Source organism: Sinohyriopsis cumingii, chromosome 16 (assembly GCF_028554795.1).
Source record: "Sinohyriopsis cumingii isolate HCF-2022 chromosome 16, ASM2855479v2, whole genome shotgun sequence".
Taxonomy (NCBI): Eukaryota; Metazoa; Mollusca; class Bivalvia; order Unionida; family Unionidae; genus Sinohyriopsis; species Sinohyriopsis cumingii.
The window spans coordinates 74,687,712-74,707,924 of NC_142976.1; the positions used below are offsets into that span (position 1 = coordinate 74,687,712).

A 20,213-nucleotide genomic window follows, 5' to 3' on the forward strand; every position below is an offset into this window, starting at 1 on the left:
ATCTAAACTCTTAACCTGATGGCACAATGAATAAAAAATCTTAACATGATAGCACACTGAATCTAAAATCTTAACCTGATGGCACACTGAATCTAAAATCTTAACCTGATGATGCATTGAATTTAAAACATTAACCTGATGACACACTGAATCTAAAACATTAACCTGATGGCACACTGAATTGAAAATCTTAACATGATAGCACACTGAATCGAAACTTAACCTGATGGCACACTGAATCTAAAATCTTAACCTGATGATGCATTGAATTTAAAACATTAACCTGATGATACAATGAATCTAAAAACCATAACCTGATGGCACACGGAATCTAAAATCTTAACCTCATGGCACACTGAATCTAAAATTTTAACCTGATGGCACACTGAATCTAAAATCTTAACCTGATGATGCACTGAATTTAAAACATTAACCTGATGACGCACTGAATCTAAAACATTAACCTGATGGCACACTGAATTGAAAATCTTAACATGATAGCACACTGAATCGAAACTCTTAACCTGATGGCACACAGAATCGAAACTCTTAACATGATGGCACACTGAATCTAAAATCTTAACCTGACGATGCATTGAATTTAAAACATTAACCTGATGATACATTGAATCTAAAAACCATAACCTGATGGCACACGGAATCTAAAATCTTAAAGTGATGGCACACTGAATCAAAAATCTTAACCTGATGATGCATTGAATTTAAAACATTAACCTGATGACACACTGAATCTAAAACATTATCCCGATGACACACTGAATGGAAAATCTTAAGCTGATGGCACACTGAATAAAAAATCTTAACCTGATTTTACATTGAATCTAAACACCTTAACCTGATGGCACACTGAATCAAAATTCTCAACCATATGATGCATTAAATTTAAAAAATTAACCTGATGATACAGTGAATCTAAAAACCTTAACCTGATATACATTCAAATCAAACCACAATAGCCTACATATGAAACAATTTAATTTAATCTGCAACAATTTGAACATTTCAGCACAGAATGACTGGAGAAAGTTCAAGATAAGAAAAGAAATTGTTGTTAGATTAAATGGTCAGAAGAATATAAGTCTGTACATAAATATTTTGGGAATCATACAATGCTGTTGTCTAGCTCCTTGTGACACACATGAAAACATTTATGAAACATTTCAACAACATCTAAAAGACCTAAAAGTGGAAATAGACTATTGTTGTAGTAATGAAGGGTTAGTTCTTAAAAAGGGACATAGTTATGAAAATGAGTAGTAACTTTGGATACAACAACAATTTGGAGAAATTCAAAGGCTGATTTAAGCTGGAGTTAAATACCAAACAAAAAGAACTGATCTGCAAAGGGTATGAACAACCTGTAATAGTATGAGAAAAAACTACACAAGACTTAATAAAGACAAAGTGGGTATGCATTATATAGCTATGAAGGATTATGCTCTCCATAGTCTTACTGTCAAGATGACAGAGACTGTGCAGAAAATGATTAGATACAAAGACATTCAAAAGGATACATGACTATCATGAAGTGTCAACAAAGTACAATTTAGAAACAAAAAAAACAGCAAATACTACTAACCCATAAATTAAATAAACAATCACAGCATTGATAGCAATGATTGTATGAGCTAGTATTATTTGCTTTTTGAAATAGGTTAAGAAAATTGTTAATCTCCTGTGATCCACAATTCAAGTTCCAATCTGACTACCAAAACAGATCATATGATATGATCATCTGGAGAAGAAACAGCTTGGTTAGCATTCTCAAATAACTTTTCAGACTACCAATTATACAAAGAATTGACATTGCTTCTTTAATCACTGCCTAAAAAAATATCTGGCTACATTTTTCAAGCCATTTATTTGTTGCTTTTTGGGGGTTGCCATAAATGATTAGTTGGATGAGTAGGAGATTGAGTTGGGGATGGTGGAGTTGAAAGAGGTGGTGTGGAAGGAAAATAGAACACTGGGTGAAAAAAACAATATTTGTATCGATTTTCCACGACTAAAGCGAATGTTGATTTAATTATTGTTGTCATTGTAGCTATAAACTCATTCTATAAACCATTGTTTCAGCCTTTTTATTAAAGGTACCTTTTCTCAGAATTTTGAATGGTTTTTCAATGTTTCCTACGAAAACTCTCTCAAGCTATACTAGTAGTGTTTTCAACCCTTTTAAACTGTTCTTGCAATTTAAGTTTAACCTTTTTGTTTGAACATCTTTCTTTGTTGATGTTTTTTTTTTAAATGTGCTCATTTTTTAAAAACAATCTAATCCTTCACTATTAGATTTTATAGATCCTGTATTAGAATTGTCAACTTGTACAACAAAAAGTCAACATGTTTAAAAAATGTGTCACCGAGTTAATTTGAGATCCTATATTCAAGGTAGCCTAATTGTCAGAAATCAATGTTTTCATTTCTGTCATACCTTGTTTTCTGATTTGTACAGTTACAGCCCTTTGAGATAAATATGAAACTTGGTATTGATTAGTGTTATCTCTATTAAGTGTGCCATATCCCATATTTTTCACTTGTCTTCAAGATCAATGTCAAAAATTCAATTTGCAACCATGTTTTCCACTGTAGTTTTTCCATTGCTCTGTGAATGAAGCTTCTGGCAAAAAATGTATGAAATCTTGTAAACATTTTTATAATCACTTAAAGGTGGGTCGCATGCTGTGTTTTACAGTGTAGCATTCCATATTTAAGGCCAGTGTCATAGGTCGCATGCTGTATTTTAGTGTGTAGCATTCCACATTTAAGACCAGTGTAATAGGTCGCATGTTGTATTTTAGTGTGTAGCATTCCACATTTAAGGCCAGTGTAATATCTTCACTCCCTTTCACGATGACAAATAAATGCATCTATGTAATACCTTAACTGTCTTTAACCACGGCAAATAAATACATATATGTAATGAAAACTAGATATTGATTGGAAAATAAATGAACACTGGAATGTTTCACCTCTTTTGGGAAGAAGAAACTGGGCAAGTCTGCTACATGCCTAGATTACATCGATTTATAATCATTTACCTTCAAAAAGTACTGTCTTCCAATCTGAGTAAAACAATGGGATTTAATAAAGATGATTTTAGTGAGAAAAGTTATCATTTTGACTTCCGATCAAACTCCTGGACAGTTGCTGCAAATAACCTAATCAGCCAATAATTAGTTTTAACATCGTGTGTGGTACTTAATACCCTTCTGGCATGGGGTTTGAGTCAAGGTATTAGCACATGACAGAACATGAAGTTGCATATTTCTCACTGAATTCCAAAAATTTCTTTGGTTTCACTTATTCGATTGCCACCATGTGTCTTTGTGTACTAAATGTCAGTTGCAGAAACACTAATTAAACAGCACTGATGGGCAAGGCAAAGTTTACTGAAATGATCTCGGTAAAATGAGGAAACCAACACAATTAATTCTCGTCACAACAGGGAAACAATGGCATTAACTTTAAGACTATGAGCTTACTTTGTTTGTTTGTATGTTTAGTTTTGTTTTCAACTTTTACTGTCAAACATATACACATGTACCTGTTTGCACTTATTTTGTCTTTCTTTATGAACATTATATAACTTCATCCCGAAGTTGTCAATAAAAACGTACTATCATTTTTCTTTTCTTGTTTCTTCCAGCTTCAACACACGTTTACAAACAAGTATATCCACATGTGTACATCACAAACGAGTCAAGTGGACAAAAACAACATGATGGTAAACTTGCATATTAGAGATAGTAAACTTGTATAGTGTATGTCAGGGGTTCTCAACATGTGGGCCGCGGACCTTGTGGGTAGTGCGGGGTTTCTCCAAGAGGTCTACGAAGTCACTTAACTTCGCATCGCTTGGTTTCCTTTGTTATCCCCACCGCTGAATTCATAATAGTTTTTTTGTCATTTTGTATTTTCTCAATTAACGGAGCCTGAAAGTGCAACTGTTAGTATGTCGAGTCCTTTAAATTTTTCGAAGATAAGTAGGGGTTCTCATACTCCAAACGGTTGGGAGCCACTATATGCAATTGACTTTGTAATAACCAGGTTTTTATTGTTGTTACATGGTTGGAATACATTAACAACTATGGTAACTTCTTGTACAATGGGAACAGCGTTAAGTGTACGTATATTTTTTATGGCTGTCCATGCTTATGTGACGAAATTTGCCTATGTAAAATGTATCATGGCAGACCTATATGTAAATAGTATCAAAAATTAAAATGGTTTGAAGTGTTTTATAATAAAGACGAGTAAATTTGATTAAATACCACTCTCTGTTTTGGAATCTGCCTCTCGAAGGGTCTTTTTTGATCCAATGTGAGTTGATAATTCAATGGCCACATCGACTTTTTCTGATTTAATCCCCCATTTCTGTTTGCAGATTATGCTACAAGAATATAACGCCAAAAATGCACAGTTCCGAATTCTTCCGCAGTACAAGGTTAAATCGGAAGGCGAAGTGGTAAGCATTTTGTCATTGGTTCCCTTTGTTTTAGTTCCCAAAATAACTCTTTCATTGTGAACAGAAACACTGAAAATCACAGTGAATAGTTCCATCAAAGTAAAAAGAAAATATAAGACCAACTAAGTAAATTAAGATCAATTAAAAGTTAGACCATTGTATACTAATTGGTTCAGGCAAGAACATGTCAGGTACATTTCCATTCCATTCTATGCTCTGGAATGTGATGACTGGTTATAAAAGATGATATGAATCTCTTCGTGCCTCCACTGTAATATATTTCCTAAGATGGTACTGTAATTGATATATTTACAGGTGCAAATCTATGACCAGATCGTGTTTGAGAGCATCAAATCTCCGGGCCATTTCTTTCACGCAAGTGCTCCCTTTCAAATAGATCACATGACTTTTGGGTGAGTTATCAGCCCTTAGTATCAACATTTCATTCCTTTTGACTGTATGTCTGTCTCCATCCTTCTTCCTTTCGTTTTACATCTTGAACTGCTGTGAAATGTTATTGTTTCTCATGTTAGTGACAGCAACTTTTTAAATCCCATCAGAGTATTTCCGATGTACCTTTACACAAATTCTCAGAATGAGTATGCCATTATTTAATTCCACTTGGTTCACTTTTGGTATGTTGTTCCATCACTGGAAAATTGCACTTCTAACCGCACGGTTGCCTTCGAATCATCTGCCCTTCACAAATCTTTTGTAACGGGATTCAGCCAGTAATAGTTTCGATCTAAACCAGGGCTGCATAAATGAGGATGTAACAAATTTTTGGTGTTGTGCACCTTTAGGAAGTCTGTTAAAGTGGCGGATTTATACGCTGGTGCTTTGTCATGGAGTAGATGGATAGATTGGGTACCAGTGGATGGACAAGTGTATTAGCAGTGTTCTGCATGTTTTGACCAAATATTTAGATACATAATAACATCATATAACACAGGCAGAGTCAGGCATGTGTACTTGGATGACCGTACAAAACTTACTTGATAGTCGAATTAGGTCAATTGGTTTGTGGTCGCTGCTCATTTTGTCATTTCCAAAATTTGTTATTTTATTTGAGCTGGATTCAAAAGAAAACACATGTTTCATCACCTGTGATACTTCATTTGAATGGTTCTAATCACTCTTTCATATTTAGCGAGTAGGTTTTTGGTATCACTCCAAATTTGTTTTTGAGCTTCCCGCAGCAAATGCGGGATGGATCTTGTACAAACTTGAGTGGGCTTCAAATGATTCTTCAATATCTTCAAAATTGTTGACGAGTTAAATTATGCCTGTGATAATTGAACTATCTTCTATGTATTGAGCATCTTCATCAAATGTCCCGTTCACAGCACCTACTTCCTTTTCACCAAAAACAGACAATGGTCTGCCGGAACATGGATCATCTTTCATGGATTTGTGATGATCTCTAAAGCGATGAAGTCACTTCAAATCTGCATTGTATGACAGACAATTTTATTCGTAAACTTTATCCAAGTCAGCCGTGATATGCAGGACAGTACCCTAAGAGCACCCTGATTTTACATTGTGTTCTTTGCTGAGCAGCAGAATTGTTCTCCTCAGACATTCTTTTTGTTACTTCGCTGTCATTTACATGTGTTACATGATACGCATATATCTGCAGGTGTCCGACGTGCTGCATTTGCAACTGCAGATCATTTTAAAGAATGTTATTGTTTCGGTTGATCAGTATTAAATTTACTGACATGTTTAAAGAAACAAATAAAACCAAATATTCAGAACTTTTCAAATACACATCCTTTTCTGCAAAATTTACGCCATAGCGATCACGATTTCCGTCTATCTAACAAACGTGTTCGTCTGTTCAACAACAAACAACTTGAACTTAAGCCTTTTAGAAATGACCGAGCCTACTTTCTAATTTGCATTGGTTGAATATCATCTGATTTCACTGATGGGCTCGAGGGGGAAGGTCACGAGGTCGGACCCTACTTTGTAGGTATGTATTGTGTATTGTGTACTGGATGGATATATGTTTGTAAATTTATTTATTTATTTATTTATTTATTTATTTATTTATTTATTTATTTCAACACAGGTCGGAGGTAAACTTGGGAGTGGAGAGATCGGGTTTCACTCTGGTCAGGTTTCAGAAAGAAAGTCTGGAGCCTGATGTGTATGTTAGGGTAAGTGTCCACCCATATTTGTATAAAGCCTGACATGTGAGATGATGGATGAGTTACAGGACATACAAAGACAAAATGTGAATGCCTAACACAGTTTGTGCTCAGTATATATTGAAAAATTGGTGCTGCCCTATATTGATTGAAAGAGAAAGAAATGCAAGTTTTGACTTTTTCGGACTCCAGACCTTCTAACTGCAGTAGGTTATTTCTGACACCCGGGGTATTTTGGGTGGGTCCGCCTCCCCCGTCCCCGCAAACTCTCCCCCCCCCCCAACCCAAATAAAACAAAACAAAGACAAACAAAAAAGAAACGCACACACACAAGCAGTCACTTGTCACTTGAATTTGACCATAGTTTTATTATTGGGTATTATGCAAACTTTGAGTCAAATAGACACGTAGACATTTGCATTGATGTCCTTCGTAAGAAAGACAAGGCCCTTTTGAAATTTCCCCCCCCCCCCCAGCACTTGACCTAATCCGGTCCTGTTTTCGACAATTGTTTTAAACATTTCTATGTTACCGTAAACATTTATCAGCTTGCTAAATACATTACAATTGTAATAGATGTTCAACCCACTAGCAGGTGGGTTTGAATTGCGCAGGTGTGATATGCTGTTGATTTTATTGGTTGTCACAAGAAAATTGTACTCTTTCTTTCCCAAATAATACATAAAAGAAGTAATTTGAACCTAAAGCTGACACTTAATACATAAGTATACATCTCTTATTATGCAAAATACTGTATTTAATATTCATGATATCAATAAACTGTAACAAAAAACCATGAATAACAAACAGATCTTTTCTCAAACCGTGGCGTTGATGATTGAAACAGTTTACACAATACTTGATCAAAGACAAAAATCTGGAAGTCTTTAAAATGATGATTTAGGCAGACCTTTATTGCGTCTGCAAACCAACCAGGTAAAACCAGGCATCAATGATAATATAGTTAATTTATTCAAACACATTTTGCCATTGAATAATAGGTGATTATAAATGTTCAACTATAAAAACCATCAGCAAAAGTTAATTATCATGACTTATTTCCCCCTTCTGTATCATGTTGTAGGCCAAAATTTGATCTAATGTATTCTATCTACCATTTATTCTCAAATCAACATCCCTTTCATTTTTAAAAACAGAAAATTTATAAGATGCATTGTAGGAGCTGTACTTTTTAGTACCTGTCTGTATAAAGATCCATGCATGATTACTACAAAATGCCGCAGCAGTCTCAGTTGAGCACACTGTTACGGTGTATATATTAACGTATAAATTACTAAAGTCACAAGCACAGGTAGTGTTAAACACTATGAGGCTCCTTAGCGGACAAGAGCTGGTCCAATCTGAAAGTTGCAGTTGAAATGTCGATGTCGTATGTCAAGAAATCCAATATCAACTGTTGGATCAAATTGCATATCCTAAAAGTTCCATTTTCTAGATCGAGATTTTAGATTTTATATGTTGAATTATACAATGGGGGTTTAAAGTTTTATTTCCTATGTCGACGTTTTACAGTGTCTATTTTGAATTAAACAGTGGTGGTTGGAAGTTCAATGTCATGTGTCGAGAATTCCTAATTCACACGTTGTATGTAACTGTTTGTGATGAAAGTTACATTTCATATGGCGGGTATTTAGATTTCATCTGTTGAATTTCACAGCAACGAGAAGCAGCCTCCTTGTTTAAAAATAACAAGGCCCGTTCACGACTGCGACCTTTAGCGAATTCAGTTATTATCAATTGCATGTATTAAATTATTAGGCACCATTACATTTCACGAAAATATAGTTTGAAAGTTAGCATTCACAGGTCGAGAATTACTATGAATTTCTCAAAGTAATTCTCGACCTGTGAATGCTAACTTTCAAACCTGTGAATGCTAACTTTCAAACTATAAATGCGTGAAATGTAATGGTGCCTAATAATTGAATACACGAATGATGTATCTTAATACTTGATATTATTTTGAATTGTTAAAGCGAAGATTGTGTAATGTTACTTTTTACACAAACACATCATTTCACCATATAAAAATAACAATTCTGACAAGCACAATAAAATATCAAGTCATGGCTGTGTAAATTAATCAGATACAATATCAAAACTCAACATACGAAATGGAACTTTCAGAATAATCAATGTGATTCAACATGTTAAATTGACACTCTCGACATATGACATCAGAATTTCAACAAGCGCCGTGTAGTTCAGAAGATACAATCTCAAAACTCGACATTGGACATCGGATTTTCAACCAGCGATGTCTAATTCAAAAAGATGAAATCTAAATACTCAACATACGAAATGGAACTTTCAACATAAATTCTTTAAACCAATACGTAAATTAGGAATTCTAGACGTATGACATTGACATTTCAACCACCGCCGTGTAATTGAAACAACACAATCTAAAACCTCGACATAGAAAATATAACTTTCAACCACTACTGTTTAATTCAACAGATACAATCTAAAATCTCAACCTGGAAAATGGAACTTAAAGGACAAGTAGTTTTGATACAACACGTGAAATTGGAATTCAGGACATATGACATTAACAGTTCAACGGTAATGTTCTATTGGACCAGCTTTTGTCCGCTACGGCGCCTCATACAGCACGACGAAATAGCAAGGCGGCAGGATGAAAGACTTAGCGGAGAGATTAAAACCAGCTACTAAGCGGGAAAATGTCTTGAAGTGATCATTTTAACTGTGCTGATATTTACAATGACTGAATTAAGTGGCATACAGATCCTCAGATGCACACATAAACATTATAAGAGTGCATCAAAAGAACAACTTGAGCTGTCATTATTGTGCTCTAATAAACGCCCCCTTCCTTTTATGAAAATGTAACAACCCGGGAGGGTTAATTAGAGAATATATGGTATTTTATATCGGGTCTAGCATCAAAATTTGTTGAGTTGAAAAGTTGAAAAGTATGTCTGTATTCTTCATATAGCAAAGAAGTTAAGCGGCTTGTTTTGTGTGTTATTTTACGGTACTGAATATATACAATTAAATACTGTTCCAAAGATATTATACAAAGTCTTAACTCCAAAATATGCTACATGTTCATGAAGATTAGTAAAATATACTCTGAGCTTTAATTTCTGTGGAAATGATGGTGCATATGCATGATTTACCAGTTAAAACCATTTTGTCCCCATGTCCTATAAATAAGACTTCTCACTTTTTTTACTGACAGATGCAAACTTTTATTTTTGATGACTGTTTGTCCCCCCCCCCCACGTGAAGAGAGGCCACCTGTTTTATCAGGCAACCTTTCTACTGCAGAAGGGATGACGTTGTATGACGGAGAACACTGTGTATCCTTCAAATTATACTTATTTTAATTCAGAGATAAACTCTCCGAAATCCTCATAAAAGACTGACAAAGGATGATAAACTCATATGAAAAAAGATATAGTCGTGTTATTAACATTTTATTGTGATCGCTATTTTTCAGGGTGGCAGTGTAATTCGTCTTTTTCACAAAGAACTTGAAGCATACATGGTGGCTGAGGGCTTGTTTGATGAAGAGGTCACTGAAGATGGTAGGAGCACAATGGTTTTATTTTTAATTATCATCCATTTTTGCAGCAAGATGATTACAACAGATTTGGAAAAAAAAACATTTCTGCAAATTCTAAATTTTAAGGTATGCTTATGAGAGACTTTGGAAACCTTTCAAGGCTACCTCACAATATTGTATAATTTCTACACGAGGAACACAGAAAAACATATTTTTTAAGTTAAACGTTTATCAGCATAGTTTTAAACTTCAATAAAATAACATTTCTTGTAAATTATTAAATGATGTATGCAGAACTGCTGGCACATTGTGTGATAGCAGACGTGCAGGGCTTGAAATTGGCATTTTATTTCTCACTTACCCATAGGATCACCAAATAAAAAGTTTTACAGAAGCCAGTTCAGTTTCTCACTCAACATTTATTAGTTATTAACATCAGCTCAAAACAATAACTAGTAGTCAGTGTAGTCTGGTTCCCCGCTTCGTATGCTCCCTGAGTTGCACTCCACAATACGAAGTACAACGCAGGGAATATATGAAACAGGTAACCAGACTAGTGACAGTGCAGGCCTTGGGCCGATTTGGTTCGGGCCTCGCGCTCACAGGGGGTCAGCGCGTAAGTAATTTTTTAAAATATATCTATAGAGAGAAAGTAATTTTCAAGCTATGCAAGAAACTTTATGTTCAATATGATACAAAACTTGTTTAAAAGTTTATTTCCAAACGATGTGCTCTCAGAGGGTCCTGCCAAAATGATCCAAATGGGCCTTGCGTTTGATAAGGCCGTTCCTAATGGGCCATATTCCGACCGCTTTGGAGCCAACACTGTCCTATAAACATATCTGAATATAAGGCTTACGTCATTGGGTCGAAGGTCAACTTTGTATAACACCAGCATATAGATTAGGCCACAAATAACAGTCGCGGACAAGAAACAGCTATATAAAATAACATTTTATCCGGTCAGATCAATGTGTGTGTGTGTGTGTGTGTGTGTGGGTGGGTGGGTGACAATTCCGACTATGTCGTGGATAATTCCGTCCACCACACCTGACTAAGTCCGACCACAGGAGGATAAGTTCGACGAACGTGTGGGTAATTCCGACTGGCGTACGGGCAGTTCCTACCAATGGGTAATTCTGAGCATCCATTAAAAAAATAATCCACATACCTTCGTTTCCATTATTTTATTAGATTCCGAGTAATGTCTTATAATCTCAATAATTTCTGCAATTATGCAAGAGAGTTACAAATGTATATTTTCTATACTTACAGACACCACACAGTAGCAAAGACTGTATATCAGCTACCCCTCCCCAAACTAGATCTATGCATAATTAATAGAGTATGTGAGGTAGCAGTTGTTTTAGTTATTAAAGAAATAAACAGTAATAAGAAAAAAGATCACTTTTTTCAACAGGAAAATAGGCGCCTATTATTGGTGGCAGTTTATGGCGATTTGATATACAAGATATATGTACGTCTGTGTGTCTTATTGTTTCCTTTTGTCATACATTTATGTTTTTAACTGTACTTCTCCTTTTCAATTTTGTGTGCATTTATGTTGTTTTGCTATATGTCTTGTGTGGTTTTAAAGGCAGTATAATAATTATTATTGTTATTATTATAATCTTCGAAATAGATCTCAATTCCAGTACATTTTGGCTACTCATTATTTCGACATGCAATATTAGCAAGTTAACCACTTTTTAAAGGATACCAACGATCGATTTTTTCCTTGCAAAGACTGTCATCCTCTTAATTGGAGTCTTATAGTCTTCATATTTTAAATACTTTATTTTGTGTTTATCCTGCCCAATCCCATGTTTTCCTTCTTTGTCAATATATATCCAAAATGCCTAATAAATATTTGCACGCAGTTGCGAGACAGTTGTTTGAATGATCCAGAAACTAATTAGCTATTTATGGCACCAATTTGGCATTATTTAGCATATTTTTTAGTACCAATGTTGAGGAAAGAAACTCCAATAAACACACTGGAATCACTTCAGTTTAATAGGCAGCACAAAAGAACGTGTCAAAAGAACATTTATTAAAACAAACTGTAAATTTAATTGCAATTGAGCTAATTCTAAATATATTTTTATTATGCTACTCCTAATATTTCTCCTTCCTTCAGAATCCTACTTTGAATTTGGAATATTTCAGCATCATTGTCTTTTTGAGCCTTTCTCTCATTGTTTTTTTTTTCCTATTTCTTTCCCTGTTGCTCCCTTTTCTTTTAGAGTGAGAGCCATTTTCTTCTCATTGATTATTTCATCACTCGTCAAAGGTCAATGCGATGTCATGACATGTTTTGACTTTGGCCTTTGTATTCCGTCTGCAATGACAGTACCAAAAATATTGTCTAATTCGGGATTCCAAGATATCCCGACATCAAAATCTGCACTCTCGTCATCATTACTCATTTATTACAAATGAAATCTGTGGCATTTCTATCCCTTTCTCCTTCCCGCCTTCCAGCAATGATGTTCCATTTGCCAAATCAATTAGCAGTGTGCTGACACCAAGGTCGTCATGGGTTGCACTAGCCAAAATCACGTCTGAGCCACTGATGTATGGAGAATGCTGAGGGTTTTCAACTGCCTCGCTTGGTACCTCTACTAAAATAAATCCTTCATGCGGTGTTGTTTCGGCATCATTGGAATCCTGAAATGTCGTTGAGGCTGATGGGACTTTTGTGAAAGAGATTGTGTTACAGTCATCAAATGGAGAAGCTACCGTGTCGGAAGTTTTTATGTGGATATGGACGAGACTACTGACTGATGATGCTGGTGAAATGGCAGGCTCGGGCTGAGACCTATCATATGGTGCTGCTGGCAAGAAAGCAGACTCTGGTATAGCTGCTCTATTGATCGGGAAGAGACCATTTCCTTTGAAGCCACTTATTATGATGCTGGATGGGAATGTGTCTTGCCATGCCAGACAATAATCTTGGTCATGCGGTCTTTATGATAAGTAATCCAAGATTTTCTGTCAGAAACTCTGTGCATACCCTGTTGTAGGCTTTACTGAAAAGCCAGTGGACACACTTCTATCTAAGGGCTGTAAGTAGTGGGTGGTGTGTGGCGCTAATGCTAAAATATAGATATTGTCTTTTTTTCCCCTCTTCTAGCAATCCAGTGACTTCATATGATCCATGAGAATCGAGGATCAAAAGCAGGGTCACAATTCTTCAAGAAAACTCTCCTAAACCATTCTTCGCCTAAAATATCACACACCCATGCTTTCTCCTGGTAGGTAAATACTGTACCAGACGGGGCATCCATGCAGTTAAATGAATGCAAACACTTCTTTGTCTTCCCCATGAAAATGCACATAGGAGGCATTGTTGTTCCTGTTGAAATGACAAAGGCGAGGATTGTAACATTTTCTCTATAGTTAGATGTTCTACATTCACAATACTGGCATCTTTTCTGGCCTACACAGTTGTTGGAGTGTGTTCAAACTGTTTGCCTGTCTCATCACAATTCCATATTAAATGTGGACTGCCTTGTATATTTAAATTTATTACTATTTCTTAAAGATCTTGGAAGAACTTATCAACAACTGCGGGATTCATAATTCTGGCACGTGAAGTTTACATCTTCTCAGGTTTCCTAAGTGCCAATTCAGGATGCCAAGCCTTTAAACCTTTCCACCAATCTTCTCCTGGTATTCCGTTTTTAAATGGTGTACTACTTTTCATTCTTTTGCATAATGCGTCGGTCTTCATCAATAGCTGCTTCTTAGTAATCCCAAATCCTTTCGAGGATGCTTCCAGTGACTTTGTAAGAATGCCTTCTTCAGCCTTTGCTGGTATAACTTGAGGTCATCCTGGTTTGGACCATGAAAGGTAACGACAAGTTACATAGTCCACTCAGGTCGTTTTGGGGATGCCATATTTCAAGCTGGCTTTCTTATTGTTCAACCCTGTTCTTATTTTGCTGATACAGCGGCTTCTAAATCTTTACACGCATACTGCATATTCTTTTTCTTCATCCTGTTTCTCTTTGGCATTCTGCGTAAGTTTAAGCTTATAAATTGATAGACAAGGACACAGGCCCATACATACATTCATACATACATGCAGGCATACAGAACAAATATATGGATAGCTGTTTGGATGGGTAGATGGATGGATTTATAATTATATTTTATAGGAATATTAACTTGATTGATTTGAATATTTGGGGAGAAAGTTTAAATAATATGAACACAGTCTGATACATGATAAAACAGCAGTCACGTCTTAATAGTTTGTGTATTAATAAACCTATTACAAATCTAATGATCACGCTATTAATTCATTGATCAAAGTTTATTGATTGCTCTGAGTGTCGATTTATTGATGAATGCATAAAAGTAGTACAACCGAATAAAGAGCCTAAAAGATATAATATGCAAGACTGGTTGGAATTAACCCTGGCACAGGAAAATATCATAGGAATTTCCGACCATTTTATTTCTTCAGAGATATTGGAAATAATATGATGAATTTGACTTATAGTTAAGTTTAGATTGCAAGAGAAAACTCTGTGTGAAGAAAAATCAATGATATACTTTTATAAAAGATAATACAAACCTGCATGCGAATTGTGCAGACTAAAATCTTCCTTGCTGAAACTTGAAATTTCCCGCTTGCAACACTTTACCGGAAATAGCACGTGACATAACTTTATATTGGCCCGATCTCGTGATAGGTGGTGCTATTACGGTAACCACTCCAAGTTATAGAGATGCTTTTCCTTTTTGGTATAAGTTAATATGCATCGGACATTTACTTCCTGTACGTTTTATAATTGATCACGAAAGTGGACGGAATTATCCAGTGGTTGGAATTATACCTGGATACCCTAGTGTATTTCTCTGGGACACGCGAATGAAGTAGCTTCCTGTGGGTCTGTGGTTCTTACTTATGTTTTCCCAGGTACTTCCTCCACCACTTATACTAGCCACCATATATAGCTTATCTTTCACTAAGAAATGGTGTTAAACCCCAAAAGAACAACATCATCAGTACTTGGGGTTATAGGTCCATGTACGTGCAGGGCCGGCGCTACCATATAGGCAAACTAGGCAGCCGCCTAGGGCGCTGATTTCAGGGGGTGCATTTTTTTAAAAACATTATTGTTTATAAATTATGAAATTGATATATTCCGGGGGGGGGGGGGGCGCAAGAATCTAACCTTGCCTAGGGCGCCAGATAGTCTGGCCGAGTCTGGCGCCGGCCCTGTGTACGTGAAGACTGTTTTGACAGTAATCATACTAATTGATGATTGGATGAGTTTTTTAAAATCTGTGCATTTGTGAAGCACGTGTTTATTGTACCTTGTCAAGTGCAGGGTGTTGGTTGGTAGACAATTAAAACAACAGATAAATTAACCACTTACCGTCTATACTCGCGTATAAACCGTATAATTTAGGAAAAAATAAAGGCCTGGAAAAAGGAGGAAGCGGCTTATTCGTGCGCCACTGTTAAACCTTGACAGTTTTTAGGTCTTTTTGTTGATTACTGTAATGGCTGTAAATCTTGGGACACGAAACAATAATTTTTTCCATGTCCTAAGACAGACATGTTAAAAGAGTAACTTTTGGTGACCCGACAATTATTAAACTGTTATAAAGTAGTATGATTGATTTTGTTATTATTTTGCATGTGCATATTTTCTGATTCCTCCAACATGAAGTTAAATAAAGCTAAATACAAACTTCATAATTCGCTGGCCAGTTGAGTTTACCAGGGAGACCATGCTGAACTATAATGTACAGTACTTGCACAGTGCAAAGCATGCATAGCGTTACTTAAATCCTTTTTTATTCTGAAACATATTAGATGCAGATTTTGCTTTATTCATTGTTTTGACTAAATTGCATTCTTCCAGATAACATTTCATCTAGTCCTTAATAGTTGTTTCATTTACGTTGAATCACATGCTTACAAGTTATTCATTTTCAGTTATATAAGCGATCCTACAAATTGAGGTAATATTTTTAAAAAGATAAGGCACATAACCATAATTTACATGTTCACAAAGAGTGGTAATAATAAGGGCTAAAATTCTCATATAGTTCAACTAAGATCAACATCAATCAGTTTTAGTTTTGTGTATTAGCTGAACAAACATCATAACTTTCCACACAATGGAAAGCTTGATGTTTCGGCGTCTCCTATGTTGATAGTAGGTGAATTTCTTTTGTTTTGCGACAGAAGTACAGGCCAGTTAATTATTAAAACCCTGAAACTGGCTTGTGATAGAGGAAATTTTGACTAGTAACTATATAAGTACATTGATGTGTAATTGCCTTTTATTCCTTAATATTAGCACGATTACCTTAGTACCATTGTAAAATGGGGTCAAAGGCATGCCTATGAACTTTAAAAAGCCAAGTAGGGAGACTGAATAAACAAAAGTAGAGATTTGGACCTAAAATCAGGAGGTTTTTCATGGCATTTTTAAAGCCTTGTTTTCACTAAATATTGATCGATCTTCCTGGTCCAATATGTGTGAAATTCGCAAAACTGACTCGCCATTTCTCCCTGTGACATGCTTTATTTTCCCCCAGGACATGCCCTGTTATCATATTCTGGTCAGATGTGGTCAAACTGCACAATAGCTAAAGATTAGTTTTAAATAAATGAGCAAGAAAGCCAGCGCGACTAATTTAAAGTTAATCCTTATCCATGCAACTATTTTGTGAAAATGATTGGCCCTCCGCCATAATTCAAAGAAACCATGTTCTACACTATTGTGTGTTACACAAGCACCAGCAATTAATTGCCCAAAAAAGGATTGACAATTTCGTTGATCTAAAGGTACCAAAATAGCAAGTCTTATGGTACCGTACATGTGGCAACTATTTTCCCCACTTTGTATATCGGACCTTATTTCCTTATTGTTAACTCATAAAGCATTTAGTATTGTTTATTAAAAAACATGTATTCTGAATTAGTTTTTTGAGGACACATTTCCAGCATGGTATGTCTTTTCACTTCTTTTAATTTAATGATGGTAATTATCATTGGTGTATATGGTATAAAAATGCCAGCATTCATAGTGATCATTCTTGGGATTGAAATTAATTATGGACAATTTTATTGTTGTGGTTTATTTTTTTGTTCTGGTTTATTTTTTATTTTTGTATTATTGTAGAGGTAAAAATCATTAATTTATGTAAATAATGTTTAAACTTAAGATTCTTTTTAGTGAAGAAGCGAATTCTTTTTTAGTAAAGTAATTATTTCATTCCAACAATAACTCACAGGTGATACAACAGAAAATGTAAGACTTTTCTTGTTTTGAAGAAATGAAAATCGAAGACATAATGTAATAATCAGGAGTTCTCTGCAAAAATCAAAAGATATGAAATCGGGTGGTAGGTGTGGAGCGACCCCAACAATTGGGAGTTTTTTTCCTCCTGGCATGAAATTTGACAGGTATGGTGTAAGGTTGCTTACATTAAAGCAAACTACAACTCAGCTTTTAAGGTATTAACATCGAACCGTATTGTTTGTTCATTGTGTTGTCATAATGGGATTACATTTTAATGAGTTTGATATTTACAATTTCAGAGCAAAGTAAAAACGTAATTACCGGTGCACTGATATAAAATGTCCAATGCAATAATGCATAAAAAAACAATAATCAAGTCAAAAGGGAGAGGTAATATTATAGCAATTTGCGATCGCTAAATTCTTGACATCGTTTGATCAAATTATACACAAGTCTAAATTAGGCAGAAACATTAAGAAAACAGAAATTTAAATAAATTACTTTTCAAACAAGTTTATACCATTTCTTTTTAATAATCATGCATGCCAACCTCAAGATAAGTATACATGTAATTTTTTAATAAATATAACTTTGCCTAAATAATGCATTTAGAACTTACCTTATACATCTTGAGATGTCTCGGAGTTGTAGGTCAGCTTATACGCGGGTCATGCACTTTTTAGTGTTTATACCTGTTCAGTTTGGGGGTTGGTTTACACGGGAACAGGCATATACACGAGTATGTATGGTAAGACACCACCTTAGATCTTGGTTTGTTCAGTTTGCAGTGGGACCCAACTTATAAGTGAGTACAAATGCTAATCTCTAACCAGTGGATTGACGTTATCATTTTAAATTAAGAAATAATTAAAAAATTGTTCAAAGTGAGATAGATTTATATGCTTTTGTTTACATTCTTAGAACTTTATAATTCTTCCAAAGATGGACTTTTTATTTTTGAATGTATGAGCTGATAAATAATACAGGAAAATATTTTAATAAATTTCAATCAGATAATGTAAAATCTTTATTATTTTTTGACAGTGCATTTCCGGATCCGTGTGATGGACCAGCACAAACCACGAACACTGTCACCTCCAACCTCTGGAAACACCTTCTGGCACATTGAGGCTGAGAGCAGCATTCTAAATGGTGAGAAATATTATAGTATTAGACAGTTTCATGGCATTGTCGTGAAATTTTCGATCAAACTGAATTTTTTGTCTGTGAATGAAATCTATATTGACTTTGCCATCATAAAAATGTTATTGCAACCTAAATTTCACAATTTATTTTGCAGAGATACGTGACCCTTTTCTTTAATATGAAAATGTTGTGTAGCAATATTGTAGAAGCACATATGGCATTTGCAGACATAAATGAAAATAAAGATTGATGAAGAATCAGTAGTCTTGTATCATCAAGAACATACTATCCTGCTGGATTTGCATACCATGCCATTATGTGTATGACAAATATATAAACCCTAACATTACCCATTTTAAGTATGACATACATATAAACCTTAACATTACCCATTTTAAGTATGACATACATATTCATATAAACCCAAACATTACCCATTATGTGTATGACATACATATAAACCCTAACATTACCCATTTTAAGTATGACATACATGTAAACCCTAACATTACCCATTATGTTTATGACATACATATAAACCCTAACATTACCCATTATGAGTTTGACATACATATAAACCCTAACATTACCCATTATGAGTTTGACATACACATAAACCTTAACATTATCCATTATCAGTATGACATACATGTAAACCCTAACATTACCCATTATATGTATGACATACATATAAACCCTAACATTACCCATTATGAGTATGACATACATGTAAACCCTAACATTACCCATTATGAGTTTGACATACGTATAAACCCTAACATTACCCATTATGAGTATGACAAACATATAAACCCTAACATTACCCATTATGAGTATGACATACATGTAAACCCTAACATTACCCATTTTAAGTATGACATACACATAAACCCTAACATTACCCATTAAGAGTTTGACATACATATAAACCCTAACATTTCCCATTATGAGTATGACATACATATAAACCCTAACATTACCCATTATGAGTATGACATGCATGTAAACCCTAACATTACCCATTATGAGTTTGACATACGTATAAACCCTAACATTACCCATTATGAGTATGACAAACATATAAACCCTAACATTACCCATTATGAGTATGACATACATGTAAACCCTAACATTACCCATTTTAAGTATGACATACATGTAAACCCTAACATTACCCATTATATGTATGACATACATATAAACCCTAACATTACCCATTATGAGTATGACATACATGTAAACCCTAACATTACCCATTATGAGTTTGACATACGTATAAACCCTAACATTACCCATTATGAGTATGACAAACATATAAACCCTAACATTACCCATTATGAGTATGACATACATGTAAACCCTAACATTACCCATTTTAAGTATGACATACATATAAACCCTAACATTACCCATTAAGAGTTTGACATACATATAAACCCTAACATTTCCCATTATGAGTATGACATACATATAAACCCTAACATTACCCATTATGAGTTTGACATACATATAAACTCTAGCATTACCCATTATGAGTTTTACGTGTAAACCCTAACATTACCCATTATGAGTATGACATGTAAACCCTAACATTACCCATT

At 34.9% G+C, this 20,213-nt stretch overlaps 1 protein-coding gene across 1 annotated transcript in view; it reads left to right on the forward strand.

Moving 5' to 3' along the window:
- Positions 1-20,213, forward strand: part of LOC149780798 (inositol 1,4,5-trisphosphate-gated calcium channel ITPR3-like) — a 265,188-nt gene that overhangs the window by 53,386 nt on the left and 191,589 nt on the right. The window contains exons 5-10 of the mRNA XM_089936233.1: positions 3,668-3,745; positions 4,406-4,486; positions 4,802-4,899; positions 6,561-6,648; positions 10,127-10,214; positions 18,511-18,618. Of these exons, the coding sequence (XP_089792359.1) occupies positions 3,668-3,745; positions 4,406-4,486; positions 4,802-4,899; positions 6,561-6,648; positions 10,127-10,214; positions 18,511-18,618 (541 nt within the window). The remainder of the gene's footprint in view (positions 1-3,667; positions 3,746-4,405; positions 4,487-4,801; positions 4,900-6,560; positions 6,649-10,126; positions 10,215-18,510; positions 18,619-20,213) is intronic.